Source organism: Zeus faber (assembly GCF_960531495.2).
Source record: "Zeus faber genome assembly, chromosome: 16".
Classification (NCBI taxonomy): Eukaryota; Metazoa; Chordata; class Actinopteri; order Zeiformes; family Zeidae; genus Zeus; species Zeus faber.
The window spans coordinates 19,671,361-19,695,422 of record NC_137202.1 but is presented as its reverse complement, the minus strand read 5'-3'; the positions used below and the strand labels follow the sequence as shown (position 1 = coordinate 19,695,422).

The 24,062-nt window shown below is 40.9% G+C and overlaps 3 protein-coding genes across 4 annotated transcripts; 1 reads left to right on the top strand and 2 right to left on the bottom strand.

Annotated features, from left to right (window-relative positions):
- Nucleotides 1-379: 379 nt before the first annotated feature.
- Nucleotides 380-9,513, bottom strand: tk2 (thymidine kinase 2). The gene is made up of 10 exons (XM_080016162.1): nucleotides 9,379-9,513; nucleotides 6,095-6,132; nucleotides 5,743-5,817; nucleotides 4,639-4,692; nucleotides 4,369-4,458; nucleotides 3,852-3,925; nucleotides 2,919-3,007; nucleotides 2,119-2,198; nucleotides 1,174-1,254; nucleotides 380-1,086 (listed from the first exon to the last, which is right to left on the bottom strand). Exons 1-10 carry the CDS (start codon nucleotides 9,509-9,511, stop codon nucleotides 1,000-1,002), a joined length of 801 nt encoding a protein of 266 aa, XP_079872288.1. The 5' UTR covers nucleotides 9,512-9,513; the 3' UTR covers nucleotides 380-999.
- A 1,317-nt stretch (nucleotides 9,514-10,830) lies between these two features.
- Nucleotides 10,831-15,425, top strand: aprt (adenine phosphoribosyltransferase). Its single transcript, XM_080017165.1, has 5 exons — nucleotides 10,831-10,981; nucleotides 12,752-12,855; nucleotides 13,944-14,077; nucleotides 14,276-14,354; nucleotides 15,023-15,425. Exons 1-5 carry the CDS (start codon nucleotides 10,890-10,892, stop codon nucleotides 15,160-15,162), a joined length of 549 nt encoding a protein of 182 aa, XP_079873291.1. The 5' UTR covers nucleotides 10,831-10,889; the 3' UTR covers nucleotides 15,163-15,425.
- A 475-nt stretch (nucleotides 15,426-15,900) lies between these two features.
- cdt1 (chromatin licensing and DNA replication factor 1) lies at nucleotides 15,901-22,081 on the bottom strand. Of its 2 annotated transcripts, none has more exons than XM_080016323.1 (10): nucleotides 21,511-22,081; nucleotides 19,873-19,974; nucleotides 19,126-19,397; nucleotides 18,696-18,890; nucleotides 18,424-18,569; nucleotides 18,089-18,189; nucleotides 17,775-17,963; nucleotides 17,175-17,357; nucleotides 16,609-16,810; nucleotides 15,901-16,438 (listed from the first exon to the last, which is right to left on the bottom strand). In XM_080016323.1, the coding sequence occupies exons 1-10, from the start codon at nucleotides 22,036-22,038 to the stop codon at nucleotides 16,275-16,277; spliced, it is 2,082 nt and encodes a 693-aa protein (XP_079872449.1). In that variant the 5' UTR covers nucleotides 22,039-22,081; the 3' UTR covers nucleotides 15,901-16,274. The 2 variants fall into 2 exon arrangements, with proteins under 2 accessions (XP_079872449.1, XP_079872450.1); XM_080016324.1 differs by having other exon boundaries at nucleotides 19,873-19,971.
- Between the last annotated feature and the right edge of the window lie 1,981 nt (nucleotides 22,082-24,062).

The following is a 24,062-nucleotide window of genomic DNA, read 5'->3' as shown; positions in this document are numbered from 1 at the left end:
ACTCAAATCACAGTTACGATCAAAACGTTAACACATAATGATTTAAGACATTTTCACCCATGCCAAGGTTATGTTAAAATATGTCAAGTTTGGGATGAAGGTCCTGCGCCCCCCCGCCCCTCCGCATAAGGTCATACAGTAGAACAGCAATAGGGAATAAAACCCTAAATAACCGAAGTTATGATTACTTTCTGCTGAATCAAAGTAAAACGACGCAGAAGATTAAAGATGAAGAAAATGATAATCAGAGCAAAAACGAATCAGACAATTTTAAAGTCATTTCCCGTTGCCTTGTCCAGCACGACAGGAAGATTTGCTCCAGCTACTCCCACTTGAAAGTGTTCACGTCTTCACTTGGATTATATTGGAAACCGGCTAGTTTGCACGACAAGAATGACTTCAATCCGTGTATGATGGTAAACAACTCAGTGGCAACAGTGAATAAAACCTTCAATGATTTGGCTTATTCAACAGGCAGGAGAAACACTAAAGAGCATTGGACAATTGCAGCGCATCTTTTATTATCATTATTTTTTATTTATTTTTAGGGTGGTAGGTATAGATTTATTTTTGAAAAAAAGCCATATTTGGCCTTGGGACTGTAACAAGGTGCATATGCTGGAGGTGCAGTGGAAAAATAAAACGGGTAACAATATTGAATAGCATAATGAAGAGACAGCACACAGTGTAAACATATGTAACATACTGAATGACTTGGTGGCTGTGTCTCATTTTTTCTAACGCCTTACGAAAAGAGAAAAATGGGAAGCTGAATTATCCTGATTAACATCTTTTGACTATATTGTGTGTCAATCAGGTCACATAATTATAAAATTGAGTTGAATAATAAAATCGTATAAAGGGGCACAGCAATTATATTGAATAGTGAATATGAATACATAGATGTGTCTTTTTACAGCTAATTTTACACCAGTTCTGGTCCCAGTACAATTAAAATAAATAGAAGGTCGTAATCCAAAACATGTACATTGTCAATAGTTAGAGGCGACTCGCCGTCAGGATCCTGTCCCGGTTCTTCTCAAATTGGTCAAACATCTGCTGCAGGTTGTGGTCAGCAGGGATGACCTGCGGAGACGGAGATGAAGCGACACGTGGAACCCAAACTGGACGTCAGTGAAGTGAAGGTAAGAAGCGAGCGGGTCGGTGACTTACGAGGACGGGAGCCGGAACCGGAAAGGAAGTCTGCTTGATGAGCCATTCCTCATACAGCTTGTGGGTGGACTCCAAGTAGTCCTGTCCACAGATGGTTGACGGCCAATTAGAAATATGAAAGTATTACAGAAAATAAAAATTCATTCATTAAAAAAATAAATAAAAATAAAAAATTTAAAAAGCATGTTCTCACGATCACTGGTGACCTATGGAATCATCAAAAAGCACCGGACGTCTGTATTAATCCAGAGTAGTGAGGTTTGTGTTCTCCCCAGCCAGAGGCTTGAGTGATCATGCACAAGCAACCAGGAAGTGTGCGTGTGCAGCAAGGTGCCACACATTGAGAACAAAAACCTAACTCTCCATTTCCTGTTGCATTTTTGTTGCATGTTCAAAATAAAAGCTGATCTTAAACTAGCCTGTGTATTTAAATATTAGAATAAATTAAATGTGGCTACAGTACTCGAGACTTAAATCTGAAAGAATTTCAGATTTTTCTTATAAATCTGCAACTCAAGTTCAGTAGAGGAAAAAAAATTGGGATGTTTGAGTTTTATCTACTGAGGATAAAACGTTTGTAGTTGATGTCTACTGCAAGCATTCACACCTTAAGCCACCATCAATAATTGGTCACAAGAACAAAAACAGCAATAATAACAATAACTATAACAATAATAATAATAATAATAATAATAATAATAATAATAATGCATTTATATTTTGCCTTTCACAACCTTGGTCCCAACTGCAGTTGCATTATTATTCAGTGTTATTTCAATGGGGAGGGTATAGAAAGTAGATTTCTTTCTCCAAATAAGTGTGGGTGAAGTGAAAATGATTATTATTTTTATTATTACAAACATTTGGAAAATGAAGAGAGTTTTTGGCTGGTGACCCAAATAAATCAGAAGTAAACATTGTGCAACCAGACGTAAAAGTTCATACCAGAGGAATTACTTTCTCCTCCTCTCGGCATCTCTGTTTCAGCCTCTCATAGCACGTCTGAGGGGAAGTCTGGAGGTAAACTGGACACCAACAAGAGGAAAGAGGAAAAAAGTAAGAAAACGGAGCCTGTTCGAAGGAGCTGAAGGTGTCATCTAGAGGACAAGCCGAGTAGTGCAGCGGTGGCGATATGTGGATTCCTAAAAGAGGAAGAATCCAAGGACATCAGCCAGTTCAGAGTCCCCTCTTTGCTCAGGGTTGAAGTTCTCTGCAGCATTTGTAGCTGAGCAACGATGGATTTCTTCCTCGGGAAATGGGAATATCAACCCTTCAGTCCAGGAAGGTGGCATCTTTGGGGGAACCAGACTGCCTAGAGCGCACAGGTGTGGTCACGCAGCTAGCCCAGGAGAATAGAGGCGGTGGTGGGGCTGTGGTAAAACATGGCCAATGGCTTTGACTCCATGCCCCACAAGCTGGTTACACTGGAAAGACACTGTGTCCAGTCAAAGTGAAGAGACTGACATGGTCTCAGAGCCGACAGAAGAACATCATGCATCATGCAAACTGTGCCACGGAGGAGGTCTTCGAGCGGAAAGGGGAGAAGTACGGGGACCTCGTGGGAAACTTCCACAGACAAGGCAATACTTGTGAAAACGTAAAGAAAACACTATAATGCTACTGAGCAGGGTATGTGTGACTAGAACGTTATACTGGCGAAATCAGTGGTTGACAGCCTGCGACAAACCGGGGATTTATCACTGGCTTACGATACGCCATGGTTTTGCTTCTTTCCGAGTGCTCACCAATCAGATCGACAGGGATGGATATGTTGGTCGTTATCCAGTCGAACCATTCGCTGAGAACTGCATAGTCCACCTCTGGCATCTTCCCGCTGAAAAACACAAGGTCCTATTAAAAACCTTGCATGAGATAGTTTGACATTTTTACTTAAAAGCTGGAATACTGAGACCGACCAACGCCATTACCTTTTCAACGAGCTTCAAATGCTACGACCTTCAAAAAGAATGGTAAATACAATGACTGTAAACAGGAGTCAGGCATACTCATACGTCTCAGCAAATGTCACATAGTATGTCGCAATGAGATCAATTTGCGGTTCAGCAGATGTGAGGATTGCCCTCACTCAAACCATAGGACTAACTGCATATTGACAATCGAGGAATGCGAAAATCAGTTGTTTAAATAAAATGTTTCCAAAGATATTTATCATTCTTTATGAATGAGGCCTATATACATCCTACATACGTCCTCCTTGGTGTGCGCAATGTGTGCAATGATACACACACACACACACACACACACACACACACACACACACACACACACACACACACACACACACACACACACACACACACACACACACACACACACACACACACACACACACGGTAAGGCAAACATCAATATTGCAGCGGTCCATGAAATAATGGTCTGTAGTGAATGAGTTGAAAAAGACTCCATCCTTTGACACGCATTTCTAAATTAGTTGACAGTTACCAAATTACAAAGTGTCAAATATTAATCCTGCATTAACATAAATAAATTTACACACACACACCAATTTGAATGCAACCACTAGCACGTCAACATCATTTTCTTAGTACAACGATTCAGTGGGAGAATCCCGGCCCAAAAATAAACTCCCATTCAAGAGCTAGCAGCGATTCTGCCTTCCACTCCTTAAAGTTCCAGGTGGCTTTGTGGTACAGTACCTTTTGTAGAGGTTTTCCACAAAGATGTACTTGGCACTGTGGATGGACCTTTCCATCATCCGAACGGGGGCTGACTGCAGCAAAGGACGGACGTCACACCAATGTGGTTAGCAGCAATCCTCTAACAACACTATCAGCTCTGATACAACACCGCACACACAGCATGCTCAAGCAGTATGCCAAACGTACCAGGATGACACTACATCGGTGAAATATCCTGGTACGCAAGCACGGCACACTACAATGCAGTACATCAGAAGCCATTTTCCTTTTTTACTCACATACTACAGCACACTGGACGATAGTACTTAGTAAGGCATTCTGCACGGAGGGACGACGGCACATAGCAGAAGCTCACCGATTTTAAAAATAGGAAATCCATATGTTAACCGACGTGAGGTTAAAATGATAGCGAACGGCGTACAGCAGAGCGGGTCCTAAAAATTTGGCCGAAAAAAGTTTTTTTTTTGGGCCACACTGAGGAGGAGAGAACATCCAGACACAGAATAACACCCACTATGGTTGACAGGTGTCGATCCAGCATCGTAAGCTGTATGTATGTCTGCAGAGTGATGCCCCAGCGCGTGGGATCCTGATACATCAGACCCTGTAAATACAAATAGTTAGAAAGGAGCACCAACCAACAAGCATACTTAAATAAGGTATGGCATGAAGGGGAACGAGACGAAAAAAAAAAAAAAAAAAGACTCAAATAATGTGGAGGTGGTTCAAGAAGAAAAGTTGCAAAATGTGTTTGTAAGGATCGTGGCCTATTCTTGAGCAGTACCAGCAGGTTGTGTCCACGCACGTTCCTCCATTTAGAAACGGGCTCCGTCAGGACCTGGCGAAATGTAGGAACAGAGAGAGAGCGAGGAATAAATCAAATAAATACACAGTTACAAAGATCCGTCAACCACGAGGGGAGCATGGTGAACCCTGCACTCCCCGCTGTGCTTCCAGCGCTCGGCATTCCATCGTAACTGCTTTTTCTTAAGAAAGTCGACCAAAAGGCAAAATACAGGGTATTCACATGGATTTATCATTCACGTTTTGCTTTATACACAACAAGAACACTTTTCAAAATAAAAAAGGTTCTTATGTATGAAAAAGGTGCACTGAACTCTGCTCATCACTAGTGCTCAAAATAAATAAATAATAAATGTTCAACGATTATGTTCTGATTTTGAAACTCCGATTTTGTTGAAAACAAGGCATTGGATAAAATCATAAACACAGGGTGTTAAAATCAGTGATCTCGTTACAGCGTCCTCCAAAACACGAACATTGTGACAATCACAGCCATTTGAATTCTGTACTCGCCAATGAAATGAAATCTGAATGTATGAAGACGCACATAAACACCAGGTGTACATTTTATCTGGCTAAACCATATCCAGACACATTTTTTTAATACGATATGGATGACAACACCTAGGCATGGCTTATTCCAGCCAGCCTGAGATGCCAGCTAGGTTGCCATGGCGATTGATGCTTTCCTCCTGACCTGGCCAGGAGCAGCTTAGAATAGGACGATCGGCGGTTTTTACTGCGTTGGAGAAGTATTTTTTATATCCCTGTATACCACATCAAATAAGGGTTTTTTCAATTAACAAATAACTTATATTTTCCTAACAGCAAGTTGTCACTTATTATGGGTTATCGCTGATTAATCCAAGCTAGATTTTGTGAATACCCCCCCAGGTGTAAAAGGGGCCTTATTTGGGTTTTTGAGGAAGTCTATGTCCAAAAAGCATGTATATAAAATCCAATAATTAACAAAAAAGGACGTGATTTAAATGTGATTATTAGGAATGGTGCATGTTGCATTGCTTCCAAAATGTAAAAATTTTAAATCATTCCTGTTAGCAACAGTGACTTAGCTTCCACTTACGTCTATGTTGCTTGTTTTACTGAAATACTCCAGACAAGTTGTCTTCCCACTGGCAATGTTTCCTTCAATACATATCTGAAAAGAATGGAAAGAAAAATGTAATTTATTAACACTTTTCCCCATTCTGTTTCATTATTGGCATTGTCAATTTAGTATTCGACAAAATATAAAATGCGGAAATACACAACACACAAGAGTTGTTTTTTTTTGCTTTTAATAAAATCATAACACAAATATGTTTTGGGGATCAATTAAGTGTAACCTTATCTTATTTATATCATTCCAAATGTAATCATTGGCAAGAGCAGTGAAGGAGAAACAAAAAATAAACAAATAAATGAATAAAACTTACCACTGCTTTCTTCCGCTCACCATTTTGCTCATGCATCCCTTGAGGTAAAGAGGAAGGAAAATAGTGAGAAAAAGATTTCAGGGAACAGAGGTACATTAAGAATACAAACGTAAAGAACTTAGGGGCACAATGGAACGAGAGGTTCGTTGACACATCGGTCTGGAAGACATTGTGGTTTGTCTGAAAATCAAAAGTTCTCTTTACTCTCAAGATGCTGGATGAGGGAGTATGTTGTGGGGACAGCAGGGAGTGAAAATGGCTGGAGGTGGCATTTAAAGATGCTGGGTCCAAAATTGTGGACAAGATACGCGCTCATAGCATCCAGCATCTTGAGAGGAAAGAGAACTATTGTCTTTTCCGACAAACGACAATGTCTTCTAGGCAGGCAGCTTCCTTTCTGCGTTTTTTTAGGTTGATGATGAAACTGTAATAGAAATGTTCCTGGCATCTGGTCCTCCTAAGGCATGGTTGTGACTAGGCCTGGTAATTTTCCAAATACTCTTATGCATTATGGGTTAGGGTTATGGTTTCAGACAATGATCACGCAGTTAGTTCACTTACTAAATGATAGTATGCGATTTTGTGGTGTCCCGAATATATGTTCAATGACTACTTTAAGGCTTTTGGGATGCATATATGCTCCCCAGACACATAATGTTATAGATGGTTAAGTTGAGGTATAATGTTAGATGGTCAAATTTAGGTATAATGTTAGAGATGGTTAAGTTTAGCTATAATTTTATAGATGGTTAAGTTTAGGTATAATGTTAGATGGTCAAGTTTAGGTATAATGTTAGATGGTCAAGTTTAGCTATAATGTTAGAGATGGTTAAGTTTAGCTATAATTTTAGAGATGGTTAAGTTTAGCTATAATTTTATAGATGGTCAAGTTTAGCTATAATGTTAGATGGTCAAGTTTAAGATAATGTTAGATGGTCAAGTTTAAGATAATGTTAGATGGTCAAGTTTAGCTATAATGTTAGATGGTTAAGTTTAGCTATAATGTTAGATGGTCAAGTTTAGGTATAATGTTAGATGGTCAAGTTTAGCTATAATGTTAGATGGTTATGTTCAGGTATAAGGTTAGATGGTCAAGTTTAGGTATAATGTTAGATGGTTAAGTTTAGCTATAATGTTAGATGGTCAAGTTTAGGTATAATGTTAGATGGTCAAATTTAGGTATAATGTTAGATGGTCAAGTTTAGGTATAATGTTAGATGGTCAAGTTTAGGTATAATGTTAGATGGTCAAGTTCAGGTATAATGTTAGATGGTCAAGTTTAGGTATAATGTTAGATGGTCAAGTTTAGCTATAATGTTAGATGGTTAAGTTTAGCTATAATGTTAGATGGTTAAGTTTAGCTATAATGTTAGATGGTTAAGTTTAGCTATAATGTTAGATGGTCAAGTTTAGCTATAATGTTAGATGGTCAAGTTTAGGTATAATGTTAGATGGTCAAGTTTAGCTATAATGTTAGATGGTTAAGTTTAGCTATAATGTTAGATGGTTAAGTTTAGGTATAATGTTAGATGGTTAAGTTTAGGTATAATGTTAGATGGTTAAGTTTAGGTATAATGTTAGATGGTTAAGTTTAGGTATAATGTTAGATGGTTAAGATTAGGTATAATGTTATAGATGGTTAAGTTTAGGTATAATGTTATAGATGGTTAAGTTTAGGTATAATGTTATAGATGGTTAAGTTTAGGTATAATGTTATAGATGGTTAAGTTTAGGTATAATGTTAGATGGTTAAGTTTAGGTATAATGTTAGATGGTTAAGTTTAGGTATAATGTTAGATGGTTAAGTTTAGGTATAATGTTAGATGGTCAAGTTTAGGTAAAATGTTAGATGGTTAAGTTTAGGTATAATGTTAGATGGTTAAGTTTAGGTGTAATGTTAGATGGTTAAGATTAGGTATAATGTTATAGATGGTTAAGTTTAGGTATAATGTTATAGATGGTTAAGTTTAGGTATAATGTTAGATGGTTAAGTTTAGGTATAATGTTATAGATGGTTAAGTTTAGGTATAATGTTATAGATGGTTAAGTTTAGGTATAATGTTAGATGGTTAAGTTTAGGTATAATGTTAGATGGTTAAGTTTAGGTATAATGTTATAGATGGTTAAGTTTAGGTATAATGTTAGATGGTTAAGTTTAGGTATAATGTTATAGATGGTTAAGTTTAGGTATAATGTTAGATGGTTAAGTTTAGGTATAATGTTAGATGGTTAAGTTTAGCTATAATGTTAGATGGTTAAGTTTAGGTATAATGTTAGATGGTTACGTTTAGGTATAATGTTAGATGGTTACGTTTAGGTATAATGTTAGATGGTTAAGTTTAGGTATAATGTTATAGATGGTTAAGTTTAGGTATAATGTTATAGATGGTTAAGTTTAGGTATAATGTTAGATGGTTAAGTTTAGGTATAATGTTAGATGGTTAAGTTTAGGTATAATGTTATAGATGGTTAAGTTTAGGTATAATGTTAGATGGTTAAGTTTAGGTATAATGTTAGAGATGGTTAAGTTTAGGTATAATGTTAGATGGTCAAGTTTAGGTATAATGTTAGATGGTCAAGTTTAGCTATAATGTTAGATGGTTAAGTTTAGCTATAATGTTAGATGGTTAAGTTTAGCTATAATGTTAGATGGTTAAGTTTAGCTATAATGTTAGATGGTCAAGTTTAGGTATAATGTTAGATGGTCAAGTTTAGGTATAATGTTAGATGGTTAAGTTTAGCTATAATGTTAGATGGTTAAGTTTAGGTATAATGTTAGATGGTTAAGTTTAGCTATAATGTTAGATGGTTAAGTTTAGGTATAATGTTAGATGGTTAAGATTAGGTATAATGTTATAGATGGTTAAGTTTAGGTATAATGTTATAGATGGTTAAGTTTAGGTATAATGTTATAGATGGTTAAGTTTAGGTATAATGTTATAGATGGTTAAGTTTAGGTATAATGTTATAGATGGTTAAGTTTAGGTATAATGTTAGATGGTTAAGTTTAGGTATAATGTTATAGATGGTTAAGTTTAGGTATAATGTTAGATGGTTAAGTTTAGGTATAATGTTATAGATGGTTAAGTTTAGGTATAATGTTAGATGGTTAAGTTTAGGTATAATGTTATAGATGGTTAAGTTTAGGTATAATGTTAGAGGGTTAAGTTTAGCTATAATGTTAGATGGTTACGTTTAGGTATAATGTTAGAGATGGTCAAGTTTAGGGTTAATAAACACGTGTTAAACATGGAGGTCCAGTATCAGGTAACTGAAGTACTTACTATCGCACCGTTTGCAGCTCGGGGTGAGTGTTGTGCCGCTTGTCCCGCCCGAAGCAGATGAAGACAGCACGCAGGGGCACAGGTGGACTAACTGCCGCCACAGCTCCTTCCTGCAGGTGCGACGTGCTAACATCACTAGCCGGCCCTGCTCTGCGCGTGTGCAGTGCGACGCGTCACCGACTACGGGGAGCCGGAGGGGTCAAAGCTCAACGCCAGGGGCCCATGCGTTCGACGGCGACCAGCTACCGTCCTCTTCTTGGTCTTCTAGTTCTTCTTGGTCTTCTAGTTCTTCTTGTTCTTCTTGTTCTTCTTGTTCTTGTTCTTGTTGTTGTTGTTGTTGTTGTTGTTGTTGTTGTTGTTGTTGTTGTTGTTCTTCTTCTTCTTCTTCTTCTTCTTCTTCTTCTTCTTCTTCTTCTTAGTATTATTATTATTATTATTATTATTTTATCTAATATTTGTCTTACTGTCCGCAATGCCCGCTCACTATTGCCATCTATCGCTTTGGAATGTCAACGTGCTTCGATTCGTTCTAGATTCCACTGCTACAGTAGCATCACTGTGTGTTTTCACAAAACCATGTCAAAGATCATTTCACCAAAAATTGAAAAAAAACAACAACATCTGAGTTGAATGAAGTCTCTGATCATAAACGTTGTAATGTTGCTGCTTTTTTTTTGTGTGTGCAGAGACGTAGCGATGGGGGATGTTGTGTGAAGCTCCATTTCCTTAAAATAAAGGAAATTAATTGTCGTTTTGGATTTGTGAATTTACAAGATGGAGATAAAATAGCGATAACGATAAAAAAAAAAAAAAACGCTTTCTCATATTCGTATTTTCATTTATATTCATAGCCGCAAAATATATCTTTGGGAGAAAAGGAGATGTCTATCTATCAGTCAGTCTGTCTGTCTGTCTGTCTGTCTGTCTGTCTGTCTGTCTGTCTGTCTGCCTGCCTGTCTGCCTGTCTGTCTGCCTGCCTGTCTGTCTGTCTGTCTGTCTGTCCATCTGTCGATCCAGTTGGGACGTGGAGAGTGTGGGACTGTTGGACTCAAACGTATGAGTCGGGAAAGCGTCGCAACGCTCGCTGTGCAGAGCGTGCGCTGTTGAAAACAGTTCAACGTCCACTTCACGCAGAGGGAAGGACAGAACTTTTTGTGGAGTCGGAAAAAGTTGAGACTTTCTCCTTGAAAACATTCCCATTGGGACTATTATTATTACTATTATTATTATTATTATTATTATTATTATTATTATTATTATTATTATTATTATGAGAATCAAACCACCAGATTCAGACTGCCAGAAAGGTTGTAGACCTTCTTAAATCTACGGCCTGTGTCCAAGGATAAAGGTCATTTTTATTATTATCATTGTTAATTATTATTTTTTATTTTTTACTGCTGGGAGGCAGCACTGCACTGACCCTGCCCAGTCTGCTGGAAAACACAAGAAGAAGAAGAAGAAGAAGAAGAAGAAGAAGAAGAGGAAGAGGAAGAAGGAGAAGCACGACAATGGCAGACCGCGCCGGAGACCCGAAGTTAGAGCTGGTCACTCGGCACGTCAGAGCCTTTCCCGACTTCCCGACCGAGGGCATCGTTTTCAGGTGCGTGGCGCTGTCGGGCCGCTGCGTGTCTCTGGTTCCATTCGCTGTAAGCGTGGCTCCCTCCCGCTGCGCGTGTGTAGCGGACATGTCTGTGGACGTCCCACAAAGCTCCAGCTGCAGGGTGAGCTCTGCTTGACCCGCGGATCCCAAACAGAATAAGCGCAGTAATTCTTCACCGACCGGTGTCCCCCCCCCCCCCCCCTCACGACCGTCTCCATGGTGAGCCGTTTAACAGGAATACAGGTACTCCCCATTTAACGACCGAGCTCCGTTCCTGGGACCGGGTCGTTACGTGAATGGGTCGAAAAGCGAGGACCGGGGTTATTTCGCGGTAAGAGCGCGTGGCCAGACTGCGGGAACGAGATTGAGAACGGTGATGAGATGAGGTGTATACAGTATATATTGTGTATATATTGTGTATATAGTGTATATAGTATATAAAGGTTGATGCGCAATGAGATGCTCGACGCTGAGACACCGGTATTGTACAATACAGTCTGGTCAGAGAGCCGGTCGCAAGTCTCAACGGTCGTTAAACAGGCAGGTCGTTAAGTGAGAAGTACCTGTAGTTCATAGTTATTAACCAGTCACTCGGTGCTTGCATTTCAGTTACTTGGCTGCTATTCCAACTGTTTCAGTTTTACTAGTCCAGTGGTTCTCTAACTTATTATTAAAATCTTGTTTTAGTAGTGTACCCCCTCTAACATCTTTTTTGTGTTTCGTGTGTTTGTGTTTGTTTGTTTGAGATATTAAATATTTGCCCCAGATTAGTATCTATTCCCATTGGTACTAGTATCTATTCCCATTGTTACTAGTATCTTTTCCCATTGTTACTAACATCTATTCCCATTATTACTAGTATCTATTCCCACTGTTACTAGTATTTATTCCCATTGTTTCTAATATCTATTCCCATTGATACTAGTATCTATTCCCATTGTTAGTAGTATCTATCCCCTTTGGTACTTGTATCTATTCCCATTGGTACTAATATCTATTCCCACTGTTACTAGTATCTATTCCCATTGTTACTTATATCTATTCCCATTGGTACTCGTATCTATTCCCATTGGTACTAATATCTATTCCCACTGTTACTAGTATCTATTCCCATTGTTTCTAATATCTATTCCCATTGTTACTAATATCTATTCCCACTGTTACTAGTATCTATTCCCATTGTTACTAGTATCTATTCTCATTGGTACTAGTATCTATTCTCATTGTTACTAATATCTATTCCCACTGTTACTAGTATCTATTCCCATTGTTACTAGTATCTCTTCCCATTGTTAATAATATCTATTCTCATTGTTACTAGTATCTATTCCCATTGTTACTAATATCTATTCCCATTTGTAGTAATATCTATTACCACTGTTACTAGTTTCTATTCCCATTGTTACTAGTATCTATTCCCATTGGTACTCCTATCGATTCCAACTGTTACTAGTATCTATTCCCACTGTTAATAGTACCTATTCCCATTGGTACTAGTATCTATTCCCAATGGTACTCGTACCTATTCCCATTGTTACTAATATATATTCCCATTGGTACTCTTATCTATTCCCATTGGTACTTTTATCTATTCCCATTGTTACTAGTATCTATTCCCATTGTTACTAGTATCTATTCCCACTAGTATCTATCAACTAGTAACTACAATATAAGTACTAGTAACTTTTCAAAAGTGACTAGTTCTTCCTATGGATTAAACGTTAAAACAGATTTCCATAAATCTCTGTTATTTGGTCGTGTCGTTTGCAGAGACATTTGTCCCATTCTGAAGAGCCCGGCAGCGCTCACGGCGGTGATAGATCTTTTTGAGGAGCATGTAAGACAGTCATACCCGCAGGTAGATCTGGTAGTCGGTAAGTAGAAAACGATCTTTACAGTATAACACAGTATAATGGGTCATTTATGGAGTCTAGAATCCAATTAAAATGTCTCCCCAATTCATTATCCCCATCAATTGCTCTAACTGAGGAGGATTATGTGGCTGATTTGCCTCCCATGATCCAATATTGCGGTTTTCTTCTCTGCACCTCAAGGCAGACACTCAATCACAGATCATCTAAATTCCATCAGTATACCAGGAATCAGAGAGGAAGTAATGGTCCAATCCATCTTATTGCTTGACCCGTAAAATACACCCAAAGACGGGAATGCACAGCCCTGTAAAGCCACGCATCGCGGTGCACCTATTATTGGTCCATGAAAAATAGCATTGAACATGGGCAATAGTATGTTATAGTACATTATTGAACAAGACTTGCAATATAACCTGATTTTCAAGGCTTACACATGTGAGACACTCGAAGCGCTCACTCAACTACAGCCAGCCCATGACAATTTTATATCAGCGCAATCTGGGTGGGAACCGCGTCATGGACTGGAGTAACTGCACCACCTGTTGGGAGCAGCCGATGCCAACGACGGATTAGGGAGTCGCTCAAAACCTAAAATGAAGGCCAGTGGATAGTAAATCGCTGTGAGATAATCAACCAACTCTGCCTTACCTAGATTACCGTCCTAAAGAAAGGACCAGGCAACACCAGAGCTCACCTTCTCTCCATTTCTATACAAGACGGGTAAATAATCCACAGTGGTATACCTATGGATGATAACACCTAGGCATGGCTTATTCCAGACATGCCTGAGATGCCAGCTAGGTTGCCATGGTATAGGTGTAGGTATAGGTATAGTGGTATAGTAATCTATAAGGTAGATGGATAGATACTTTATTCAGCCCCAGAGGGGAATTGCTGTGTCGCAGCAACTCGCATCAAAACAGGCAATAATAATGATGAAGTAATAGGAAAAATACAAGGCTATGTATGTCAAAAAGCTAAAAAATTAACTAGGAGATAGAAAATTGGGAATAAAGTATTCAAATCTTCTCTCGTCTTTATAAACGTACTGTTATGTAGTGACCTCGTTCCTGTTGACCCCACCCCAGGTCTAGATGCTCGTGGTTTTCTTTTTGGGCCACTGCTGGCCCAGAGGTTGGGAGTGGGCTTTGTTCTAATCAGGAAGAAGGGCAAACTGCCAGGACCTACGATATCTGTTGGCTACACCCTGGAATATGGCACGGTAAGGTGAACACACATCTACACCAAAACAGGATGGAGCCATCAATGGCGTTTGAATCCAAAATGCTGTGGCGCTCAAGATCCAAATCCAGTATTACCACTGTCTGTGATCTCAAAATACAACGACGTCGTCCGTTGGTAGAAAAGTCATTTCCCGTTTATTCCTCACCTTAAACCTCACGCTGTCGTTCTCACTTAGGCCGAAGTTGAGGTCCAGGCGGATTCATTATCTCCCAGGCAGAAAGTTCTGCTCATCGATGACCTTCTGGCCACTGGAGGTGAGACCCGTTTCACTTGTTATTGACATTTGCAGATGTTGCCTCCCAGGTTAAACGGTCGCCGTGCCTATTATTTCTAGTGTCTTAAGGAGCAGCTTGCAGGTTTGGCATAGCAAGTGAAGGAATGTGTGGGGAAATTATGTAAGATTTTTTTTGTTCTTCTTCTTTTATTTTTCACTTTGAATTAAAAGCTGTGCTCCTTTTTGTAATGCAATTAGCTACGTCCGCCTAAAAATCGGACATTGCCCGCGAACGTGAAAGTGGCATAAGAGGGTGGAGACCGGACGGAGCTCGCACTACAGTGAATGGCAACTTGGCAAGAGATGCCCAGTGTGTTTTTTATTTTGGATTTATTTCCCAGTTTCCTACTTGGTTTTGAAACTCCTCTCTGTTAATAAAAAAATAAGAGTAGTTTATTGAAACAAACATATGAACATTCTGTAACTAACTAACGGTTCGTTACTAATCAAGAGTGTGTCATACATATGAAGTCCACATAAATTCAACTTTGCCGGAAGCAAAGCTCTTCAAATGTAATCACACTTGCAGCTGTAAGTGCGCCGTCCAGTGAGCTCAGTGGCACAATGAAGACCTACAATAGAACATCTGTCTTGTTTTGTTAATAAAGGTGAAGCTCTTATACTGCTCCGTCTGTTTTGTTCACCTAGGGACCCTCTTTGCGGCCTGCGAGCTGATGCGGAAGCAGCAGGTGGACGTGCTGGGCTGCTTGGTTGTGATTGAGCTGGAGGATCTGAGGGGCACAGACAAGCTGAAACCACACAAGGTCTTCTCCCTGCTCCGGTATTAATGGTTTTAAGAAGACACGGAAACAGATTCAAAACCCCTGAACTGACTGTCAGCCATCGCCCGGATGCCAATGTTTTTTGTTTTTTTTCCATCGTTTCTTGAGCAGCTATAGCTCGTTCTGCCACTATGGGTCTTCGCCCTTATGATTGGTGACAGATATTTGATATGAACTCATGTTATTGTTTTCTGTTGAGCGAAGCCAGTTTGTTGTTCTCAGGGGGGAAGATATTAAAATCAAAAATAAAAATTAAATCCACAACATTTGATGCTGTTAAAGTAATTGATTGTAAAATATTCTCAAAATGATAGGTTCGATTATTTCTGATGTTTACATTTTTAATGACAAACTGGGCAAACAGTTCATATCCAGCCTTACCCATGGAAAACAATGACTCATCTCCCCCCTTTTGCTGTTTACTACCACTGTACTCAATTAACACAATGGGTATCACTGGAAAATAGCTTTATAGATAAGACCCTGAGCTGTATATTTTTACTTGTGATGGCAAGAATGAAGATTTATGGAGATTTGTTGCCTGAAAAGCTCTCCTTAAGCATGAGTTGCTGGAGGTCGGCGTGTAGCCCCCCGACTGTACCTATCAGCAAGACCATCCTGTCACATCGGGGCCTTTGCGTTACTGTGAGTCATCAGCATGAAAATGACAGTGTGCGTGTGTAAGCATTAGCCATGTCACACAAGTTTATTTTGTACATTATGAAATATGCAACATCTTCAAATCCACACATCGAGGAAGTTCCTGTTCACATATTTAAAAAGGCTACGATAAGGCACATTTTCATTCTTACGACAATGATGTTCAAAAGACAGAAATGTCATCTAGTCATTTAAAATGGACAATTGTTTGTGTAAAAAAAAAAGTAAAAATTCTAGAAAAACTTAAAAAAAAAAAAAAATTAATAATCACAGAAGACAATTTGTTAGACACATTAGGCCCCAGCGAAATACACCATTTGCTCTCCATTTAGGAATCTGGAACTCAAAGAATTGTTTTGGAGATGACCCAAAAAGGTGATCTTCACAGTAGCAGGTCATCTGTAAGATATGGTGCGTCTTGCTGTTGCCTTGAATAGTTCCTGGGTATACACTGGTCATCAAAGCCTCTCCTCCTCTTTGAGCCGGGCGGCCAGTTTGTCCAAAACAATGTTCAACTCCATGTTCTTGCTCAGCTTCAGGTATAAATCCTTCCTGACTGGATGAATCGTCAGCCAATCGGGAACCAGCTCTGCCAACAGCTGGAGGTGCTTCTCCATCTCAACTAAGGAGTTAAAAAAAAAAAAAGTAATTTAAAATTTTACTTCACTCAGCAATAGTGGTATAAGAATACAGACTTAAATATATATTTTTTTAAATTAGCCAAACAATACAGAAGCAGTTGGGCAATCTAAAAGCATCTGGCCATAATGAAAAAACCAAAGTGAAACGCACCTGGTGTGAGGGCAGACCTGTAACTGGCCACCATCCTGTTACAAGCCAGTTCCATCACCAGAGCCGGTTTCCTTTCTGCGACGAAGACGTTCCGCAGGATCCGCGCCAGCTCCGGCAGCCGCGACATGATCAGCAAGCGCCCCTCCTGGACGGGGTTCCGTGTCATGGCCGCCATAAGCTTCTGGGCCTCCTTGGCTCGAATCTAATAGAAACAGAGAGAGAAACAATTCCAGATGGCGTCTCCCAAGTGACTTATTTCCCCGCTCAATATATAAACATTATATGCAATGTAGGTGGCTACATAGACGGGGATCTCGCGATACGACAATATCAACATTCGTTGTATTGAGATCAGTATCGAAAAAATATCGCAATACTATGCGTTATCGCTAGTGCTACACAGGATGTATAGGCAGAGGCACTCAGGCGTCTTTTATACATGTAACGGTGCAAACATACAGAATGAAGAGGGGTTCGACATGTAATAATGAAATGTTTCTGGCCAGCAGACAGACATTAAAGCTTAATGTCGTCTGTGTTTAAAAAAATAATAATAATTTGCCTACCCGATCCAGCAGTTCCTGAGACACTCCTTTAAGGGCGCCGGCGCTCTGTGCAGGGGCCGCGGGAGCTGGAGGGGGGTTTACTGCAAGCGGGATCGCTGCTGGGATTTGTGGCGCGACGTGCTGTGGATCTGCTGCCTGGGCTCCTGCCGCCTTGGAGCAGGCAGCAGTCAAAGCCTTCTCCATCTGAACGGGGAAGCACAGGAACAGCTGCTGACTACAGTGTCCAAAAGTAACAGGGGCTGTGTGGTCAATTAAAAATATACATTTCTACACATGTGAGAAGGTAAGTCAAGCTAACAACCCCATTTCACCTCCACAGTACAGCAGCACTGGGATTGCCCGTCATTGGTTTAAAGCCTCGAAGGAAGAATCTGTTCACATCACCCTGTTCATCACATTGGGGTGGTTTTCCTGATTGCCACACACTGTATTGCACGAAAATGAATCAAAGTCTATGCAGGCCACGTGAGACACACTATGTGATTGTAAGAGTAAGGTTGCTTCCTTGAAACACAAAGCCCTTTGACCCGTCTTGCGGTCAACGAAACCCCCTCACCGGTATCCTGAAAACATAACAAGCGTGTCGAATAAACGACTCACCTTCAGAGTCATGTATGAGCGGGCCTTGTCCAGAACCTCGCTGGCGGTTGTGAGTCTCTCCACGTTGGGGGGCTGGGGAAGAGGGCACGCCTGGACCACCGGCACCATGTCGACGTTGAAGCGCGGGTGCCAGCGAGACAGTTGGTCCTCCGGGACTGATAACGGGGGAAGAAGCGAAGACAGGAACGCCTGAAGAAGATAATGACATGAAAAAGATGAGCGTCTCAACATCTCGCCTTAGGCCTGAATTTTCTGACCAATGGCAGAGATTACTGCACAATAGGGAGGGCGCACGCGTGTGTGTGTATACAGACCTTGTGGTGCAGTTTGACAATAGACAACAGATTCTGGTGGAAGACCCGTCTTCTCTCGAGGAGCCGAGTGGCCGTCAACAGGGGACGAGCCTCTTTCTGGTCTGAGTGAGGGAAGAGAGACCATTTAGTCCAATTCCAAAACAGATCCTGTAGATAAATATTCATAGTACATCTAAAATTCGGATAGATTTCTGCCGAGTATTGATCTTGTTGAACGGGAACGACCCGGACAAGAGAGACAGTACACCAGGGGCTTCACTTGTGGACAAAAGTAAAAAGTAAATGAAGAAAATATCTTCATTTGGAGTTAAATTATATATGACAAAGGCCCTCACCAGCTTCAATCACAGGCTCCATAGTCAGCTGGTAGCTGCCCTTCTTTATGTTGTAGTTGAACGTCGGGATGTTTCTCTCCTGTCTGAATTTATAGGCATCGGCAAAGACCGTTCTTATCTGGCCGAGGTGACTCTCCTCGAACCGCCTGTGGGGGAGCAAAATAAAGGGAAGCGATGGATATCAGACAGGTGGCGGCGGTGTATCGGGCGCGCTGTAAAACATTCCCAGTCGCGCGACAGACACCACGCGGACCTAGAATCGATCTACTCACTTGTGCAGCATGTCCTGAACGCCCTGTTTGACCTTGGTGAAGGTCACAGTCTCGGTGCGGTTGTAGAGAATACTGGTGATGGTGTCTGCGCTCCTGAACATCTCTGCGAGCAGCTTGTACTTGTACGGCAGCGTCAGGCCAGGGGTTCCGGCCTGAGCCAGCGCATGGTAGCGCTGGTAGGCCGGCTGGGCGTCGCTATGGGGTGAAGACAAACAGACAGAAAAAATAAATATGTAAGCATGCCAGCTTTCACGGCAGGCAGTAGATTAAACTTCAGTGTTGATTTAATGACTTCATCACCGCCTCAGAACCACTTGTAGTTTGAAGAAGCCACAGGATATGCACAGGATGAATGAAGGAAATTATAAGTATACAGTGCACATAGTAATTCATTTTGGGGCAAATAGTTACTGCACATATGGTTACTCACCAATCCTGTGACTGTGCCTCGGGCTGATTGCTTTGCTGTTCTTGCGCCTCTGCTTTCCTCGTCGGCTTGGCAGAAAGTTCCTTGGCACGTGCCACCCTGGCCTTCAGGCTCGCAATATCAATGGCGGGGGGAGGTGCAGTTGGGGGCACTACTGCACTCGAGTCAGAAGAGGTTGAAACGGCGGAGGAAGAGGGACCGGACAGATTTTTTGCCTGTTTCTTGATCCTCTCGAGGCGTGACTTGAGGGCCACCAGATCCTCCTTGGACAAGGCCTGGAAGAGCCAAAGAAAGGACACGCTGTCAGCTTCCAAATCAGCATCAGTTTATTCCACTGGGTACATTTCTACATACACTAGGAATTTGTTCTGGTGAGGTTTGGTGCATTACACTACAGACCATTAGCATTATTAAAAAAAAAAAACTAAAAAAAAAACTTAACAGTTTGAAAAAAAATTGAGAATAATTGTAATGATAAAATAAAAAATTGACATTTTAAATAAAAATAAAATTGTCAGATGTAATGTCACTACATATATATGTGTATGTATGTGACAAATAAACATCTTGAATTATACACAAATAGTGACAATAAAAAGAGCATGGAGGTAGTCAGATATATAAAGAGAAAATGCAATACTACAGAGGATACATGTTTTTTTTTTTTTTTTTTAATGTCCCAACATCTTTAATATAAATGTGTTAAAACTCCTGGCAATTCAAATATTGTTTGGTTGACCATCCGCTCACATTGTCATGTTGCCCTGCATGGCTGAGGTCCTTGGGGTCTTTCGTTCTAGTGGGTGAAAGCGTTGGAGGCTTGGGGCCTTCCGGGCAATGGGCAGTGGTCTTCTAGACAAGGGAGGGGACAACATCAAAGTAAAGCATATTGCAGCATAACTGAGAATATCCCTGCGATAGGAGGCTGCGGTTTCAGTCCTAGGACCCTAGTTTTTCATGATAGCGCCTAGGACACGTGGACAAGACGGACGACACCCTAACCATAACCATCTCTACGCTTATACTTAAAACTACAATTGATTGGACAGAAAGTAGTATTTGAGTGGAATGAACCTTTAAAACTATATAATTAGACTATTTGGGTGGAATTAACCTCCAAACTATATAATAAGACAGTAGTATTTGGGTAGAATGAACCTTCACAACTATATAATTAGACAGTAGTATTTGGGTAGAATGAACCTCCAAAACGATATAATAAGATAGTATTTGGGTATAAGGAACCTTCAAAACTATATAATTAGACAGTAGTATTTGGGTATAGGGAACCTTCAAAACTATATAATTAGATAGTATTTGAGTATAAGGAACCTTCAAAGCTATATAATTAGACAGTAGTATTTGGGTAGAATGAACCTTCAAAACTATATAATTAGATAGTATTTGAGTATAAGGAACCTTCAAAACTATATAATTAGACAGTAGTATTTGGGTAGAATGAACCTTCAAAACTATATAATTAGATAGTATTTGAGTATAAGGAACCTTCAAAACTATATAATTAGACAGTAGTATTTGGGTAGAATGAACCTTCAAAACTATATAATTAGATAGTATTTGAGTATAAGGAACCTTCAAAACTATATAATTAGACAGTAGTATTTGGGTAGAATGAACCTTCAAAACTATATAATTAGATAGTATTTGAGTATAAGGAACCTTCAAAACTATATAATTAGACAGTAGTATTTGGGTAGAATGAACCTTCAAAACTATATAATTAGATAGTATTTGAGTATAAGGAACCTTCAAAACTATATAATTAGACAGTAGTATTTGGGTAGAATGAACCTTCAAAACTATATAATTAGATAGTATTTGAGTATAAGGAACCTTCAAAACTATATAATTAGACAGTAGTATTTGGGTAGAATGAACCTTCAAAACTATATAATTAGATAGTATTTGAGTATAAAAAACCTTCAAAACTATATAATTAGACAGTAGTATTTGGGTAGAATGAACCTTCAAAACTATATAATTAGATAGTATTTGAGTATAAGGACCCTTCAAAACTATATAATTAGACAGTAGTATTTGGGTAGAATGAACCTTCAAAACTATATAATTAGACAGTAGTATTTGGGTAGAATGAACCTTCAAAACTATATAATTAGATAGTATTTGAGTATAAAAAACCTTCAAAACTATATAATTAGACAGTAGTATTTGGGTAGAATGAACCTTCAAAACTATATAATTAGATAGTATTTGAGTATAAGGAACCTTCAAAACTATATAATTAGACAGTAGTATTTGGGTAGAATGAACCTTCAAAACTATATAATTAGATAGTATTTGGGTGGAATAAATCTTTAAATCCACCATTTTTAAAATGGTGGATTCAACACCAAAACAAACACGCACCTGGACCGTGTCCGTGGGGAGGACCAGCTTCTTCCGGGCCCTACTTTTCACACCCTTCGCCGCGGGGTCCTTCTCCACCGCCGCGCCGCCGTCGCGTCTCCTTTTCGCCGTGCTGTGGCCGGCCGTGGCCGAAAACACGGCGGCCCCGAGGTCGAACTCGGCGTCCGCCGAGGTCCTCTTCGGCGTCCGGGGACTGGCGGGGTCGTCGCCCTTCGCGTTCGGCGCCGGGCAAACGGAGCTCTCCTCTCGCTCGACCCCGGCGGCCTCGTCGATGACCCGGAGAAACTCGTCGTGCACGGGGTTGGAGGAGAGGGGCGCCGGCCGCCCGGAGCTCCCGCCGTCGCCTTCCCCGCACGGCGCGGGCCGCGCGGACCGCGTTCGGGGCCTCGCCGCGCCTCCGGCCGCGCCATCGGTGGCCCGCACGCCGCTAGCACGCGTCGCTAGCTGTCGGCCCTTCCGGCGCGTTGTCGCGTCGCCGCCTCCTTTCTTTCTCTGCGAGAAGAAATCTGTAACTCGAGCCTGCGCCATGGACGGACCCTCCGGCGGAACGATCCACGGAACCGGGTTAAAGGCGGAGTGGAGCCCGGTTGGAAGCGGGCTAGAGGCGGGGTAGAGGCGGGTTGGAGCCCGGTTGGGAGCGGGCTAGAGGCGGGGTAGAGGCGGGTTGGAGCCCGGTTGGGAGCGGGTTAGAGGTCGAGCCAACTCCGTCGGAACCGCCTGTTGTCTCCGCGCTCCCGGGACCCGCGTTTCCCGCGAAATGAACCAAAAACACACGCCCCGTTTGCGTCCGTACCCGTCTCTGATTGGCCATTTAAACGCGTGGTGGGCGGCGCCCGTGGAGCGGCGCCAACATGACGTCACATGATCAAACGCAACGTTAGAACGAGCGTCAACCACTCAATGAAGGAAAAATAAAGAGATTACTTGTTTTGTTTTCGAATCAAGACTATTGATTAACATGTCCACTAATAAACAACACCAATAAAATGGTAAAACACACAGTACATTCTACATAGTTATTATTTCACCGGCCACCATCCAAAGCATGTGCATGTGTGTGTGTGTGTGCATGCGCTGAAGTGTGGTGTGTTGTGTGATAATTAAAGATTCTTCTTCTTCTATTAATATACTTAATAGTTTATATTATACTCAACAATATACTTGTAATCCACAGAGATTCATGCATTACGATACAACAAATCACAAATGGCCGGTGTAAAGAAGTGCATTTGATATAAACAAGTGGTTTACATTCTCAAAAAAAGTGAACCACATTTTTTGGATTACTTTGTCACGGCCTGTTTGTGGCAACTAGACAACAACGTACGACTTGAAGCCCAAAACACTGCAGTTGTATAAAGTGTGTACATCTCAGCACCCTTCCCCCATTAGGACGAGCATCTAAATGATCACAATGCTATGACACGATTACATGACATTGTTATTACACTGTTTTGCACAGTTATTGCCTAAGTTGTAGTGTGTGTGTGTGTGTGTGTGTGTGTGTGTGTGTGGGAGTGTTGGGATGATGATGATCTGCCCCACTGTGCTGGGGACGTCGCCGTTCGGCGCTGTGGTGCAGGGTTTCGGTGTCGATGGACCGGGCGGAGGAAGGGCGTAGGCCTCAACCCCCATTCATGTTTGTGAATGTGCTGTTTGTTTGGATCCGGAGATGATGAAGATGTGTTTAGGATAATACATACATTGGAACAGGAAACTATCCTGGCGTCCTCGCGGTGTATTGCTGCGGTAACCTCACCGCACCCTTGTCTCGACTGGCAACCACCGTGGGACAGGAACGTGTGGCTGAATAAAAACCTCCGAGCTTTTATCATCATATACATGTGCACATGCAAATTCTTCTTGTGTGCATTATAACGGTTTATTTTGGATGTAACGTGAATGGGTGTAATAATGACAAGTGTGATAATATGGTCATCCTTTGAAAGCTGAATACTGTTACTGTAATTTTTTTTTTTTATAAATTTGTCATCATTTTTAATAGTCAATACATCCATTAGAGGATGTCACGCCGAACACGTCGGGCCCCATGGTTTTAGTAACACTTCCTGTGCACTCCAACTAAAGGAACGCCAACACACATGGGTGCAGGCTCTTCACCCGTTCAGCCGTGAGGGCATTCTTTCATCTTGACATTTTACAGGTGAAAACATAGTGTGCCTGTACGCCGTCTCAGACGCTGCCTATGACATGTGACATATGTGCCGCTTGACCTGATTGATGGTAAATAATTTGGTACCTGCCGTTGTTACTGGGCCCAATCAAAATTTGACTCCTTGATTTCACTCCTTTGAAAACTTGACTGAGTGAGTGTTTTTGCATCTAAATGGGAGCTTGATTGTATCCCTGCTGTAGTTTTTTTTTTTTTTAAGCGCCGACTCTGTCTTTATTCCGAGGGTGATTAATGATCTGTTAATGCTGATCGCTGACAGTCGTACGAGCTTTTGCACTTTCTAAAAACTCGAGAAAATAAAGTTCTCTTTGACGGATACTCTTGCAAACTGTGCACAAAAAAGCCGGCCACCCTTCCT

What these genes read in the sequence shown, in the direction of transcription:
- tk2 (XM_080016162.1), bottom strand. Translation starts at nt 9,511, where the DNA reads ATGTTAGCACGTCGCACCTGCAGGAAGGAGCTGTGGCGGCAGTTAGTC. An exon ending in CATCCCTGTCGATCTGATTG is followed by an intron (nt 2,199 to 2,918) that starts GTGAGCACTCGG and finishes GTTGGTGTCCAG; the next exon opens with TTTACCTCCAGACTTCCCCT. An exon ending in AGGAGAAAGTAATTCCTCTG is followed by an intron (nt 1,255 to 2,118) that starts GTATGAACTTTT and finishes ATCTGTGGACAG; the next exon opens with GACTACTTGGAGTCCACCCA.
- aprt (XM_080017165.1), top strand. Translation starts at nt 10,890, where the DNA reads ATGGCAGACCGCGCCGGAGACCCGAAGTTAGAGCTGGTCACTCGGCAC. An exon ending in GCAGGTAGATCTGGTAGTCG is followed by an intron (nt 12,856 to 13,943) that starts GTAAGTAGAAAA and finishes ACCCCACCCCAG; the next exon opens with GTCTAGATGCTCGTGGTTTT. An exon ending in TGACCTTCTGGCCACTGGAG is followed by an intron (nt 14,355 to 15,022) that starts GTGAGACCCGTT and finishes TTGTTCACCTAG; the next exon opens with GGACCCTCTTTGCGGCCTGC.
- cdt1 (XM_080016323.1), bottom strand. Translation starts at nt 22,038, where the DNA reads ATGGCGCAGGCTCGAGTTACAGATTTCTTCTCGCAGAGAAAGAAAGGA. An exon ending in TCCCCACGGACACGGTCCAG is followed by an intron (nt 19,975 to 21,510) that starts GTGCGTGTTTGT and finishes TCCCTTGTCTAG; the next exon opens with AAGACCACTGCCCATTGCCC. An exon ending in GAGGCACAGTCACAGGATTG is followed by an intron (nt 18,891 to 19,125) that starts GTGAGTAACCAT and finishes TTCACCCCATAG; the next exon opens with CGACGCCCAGCCGGCCTACC.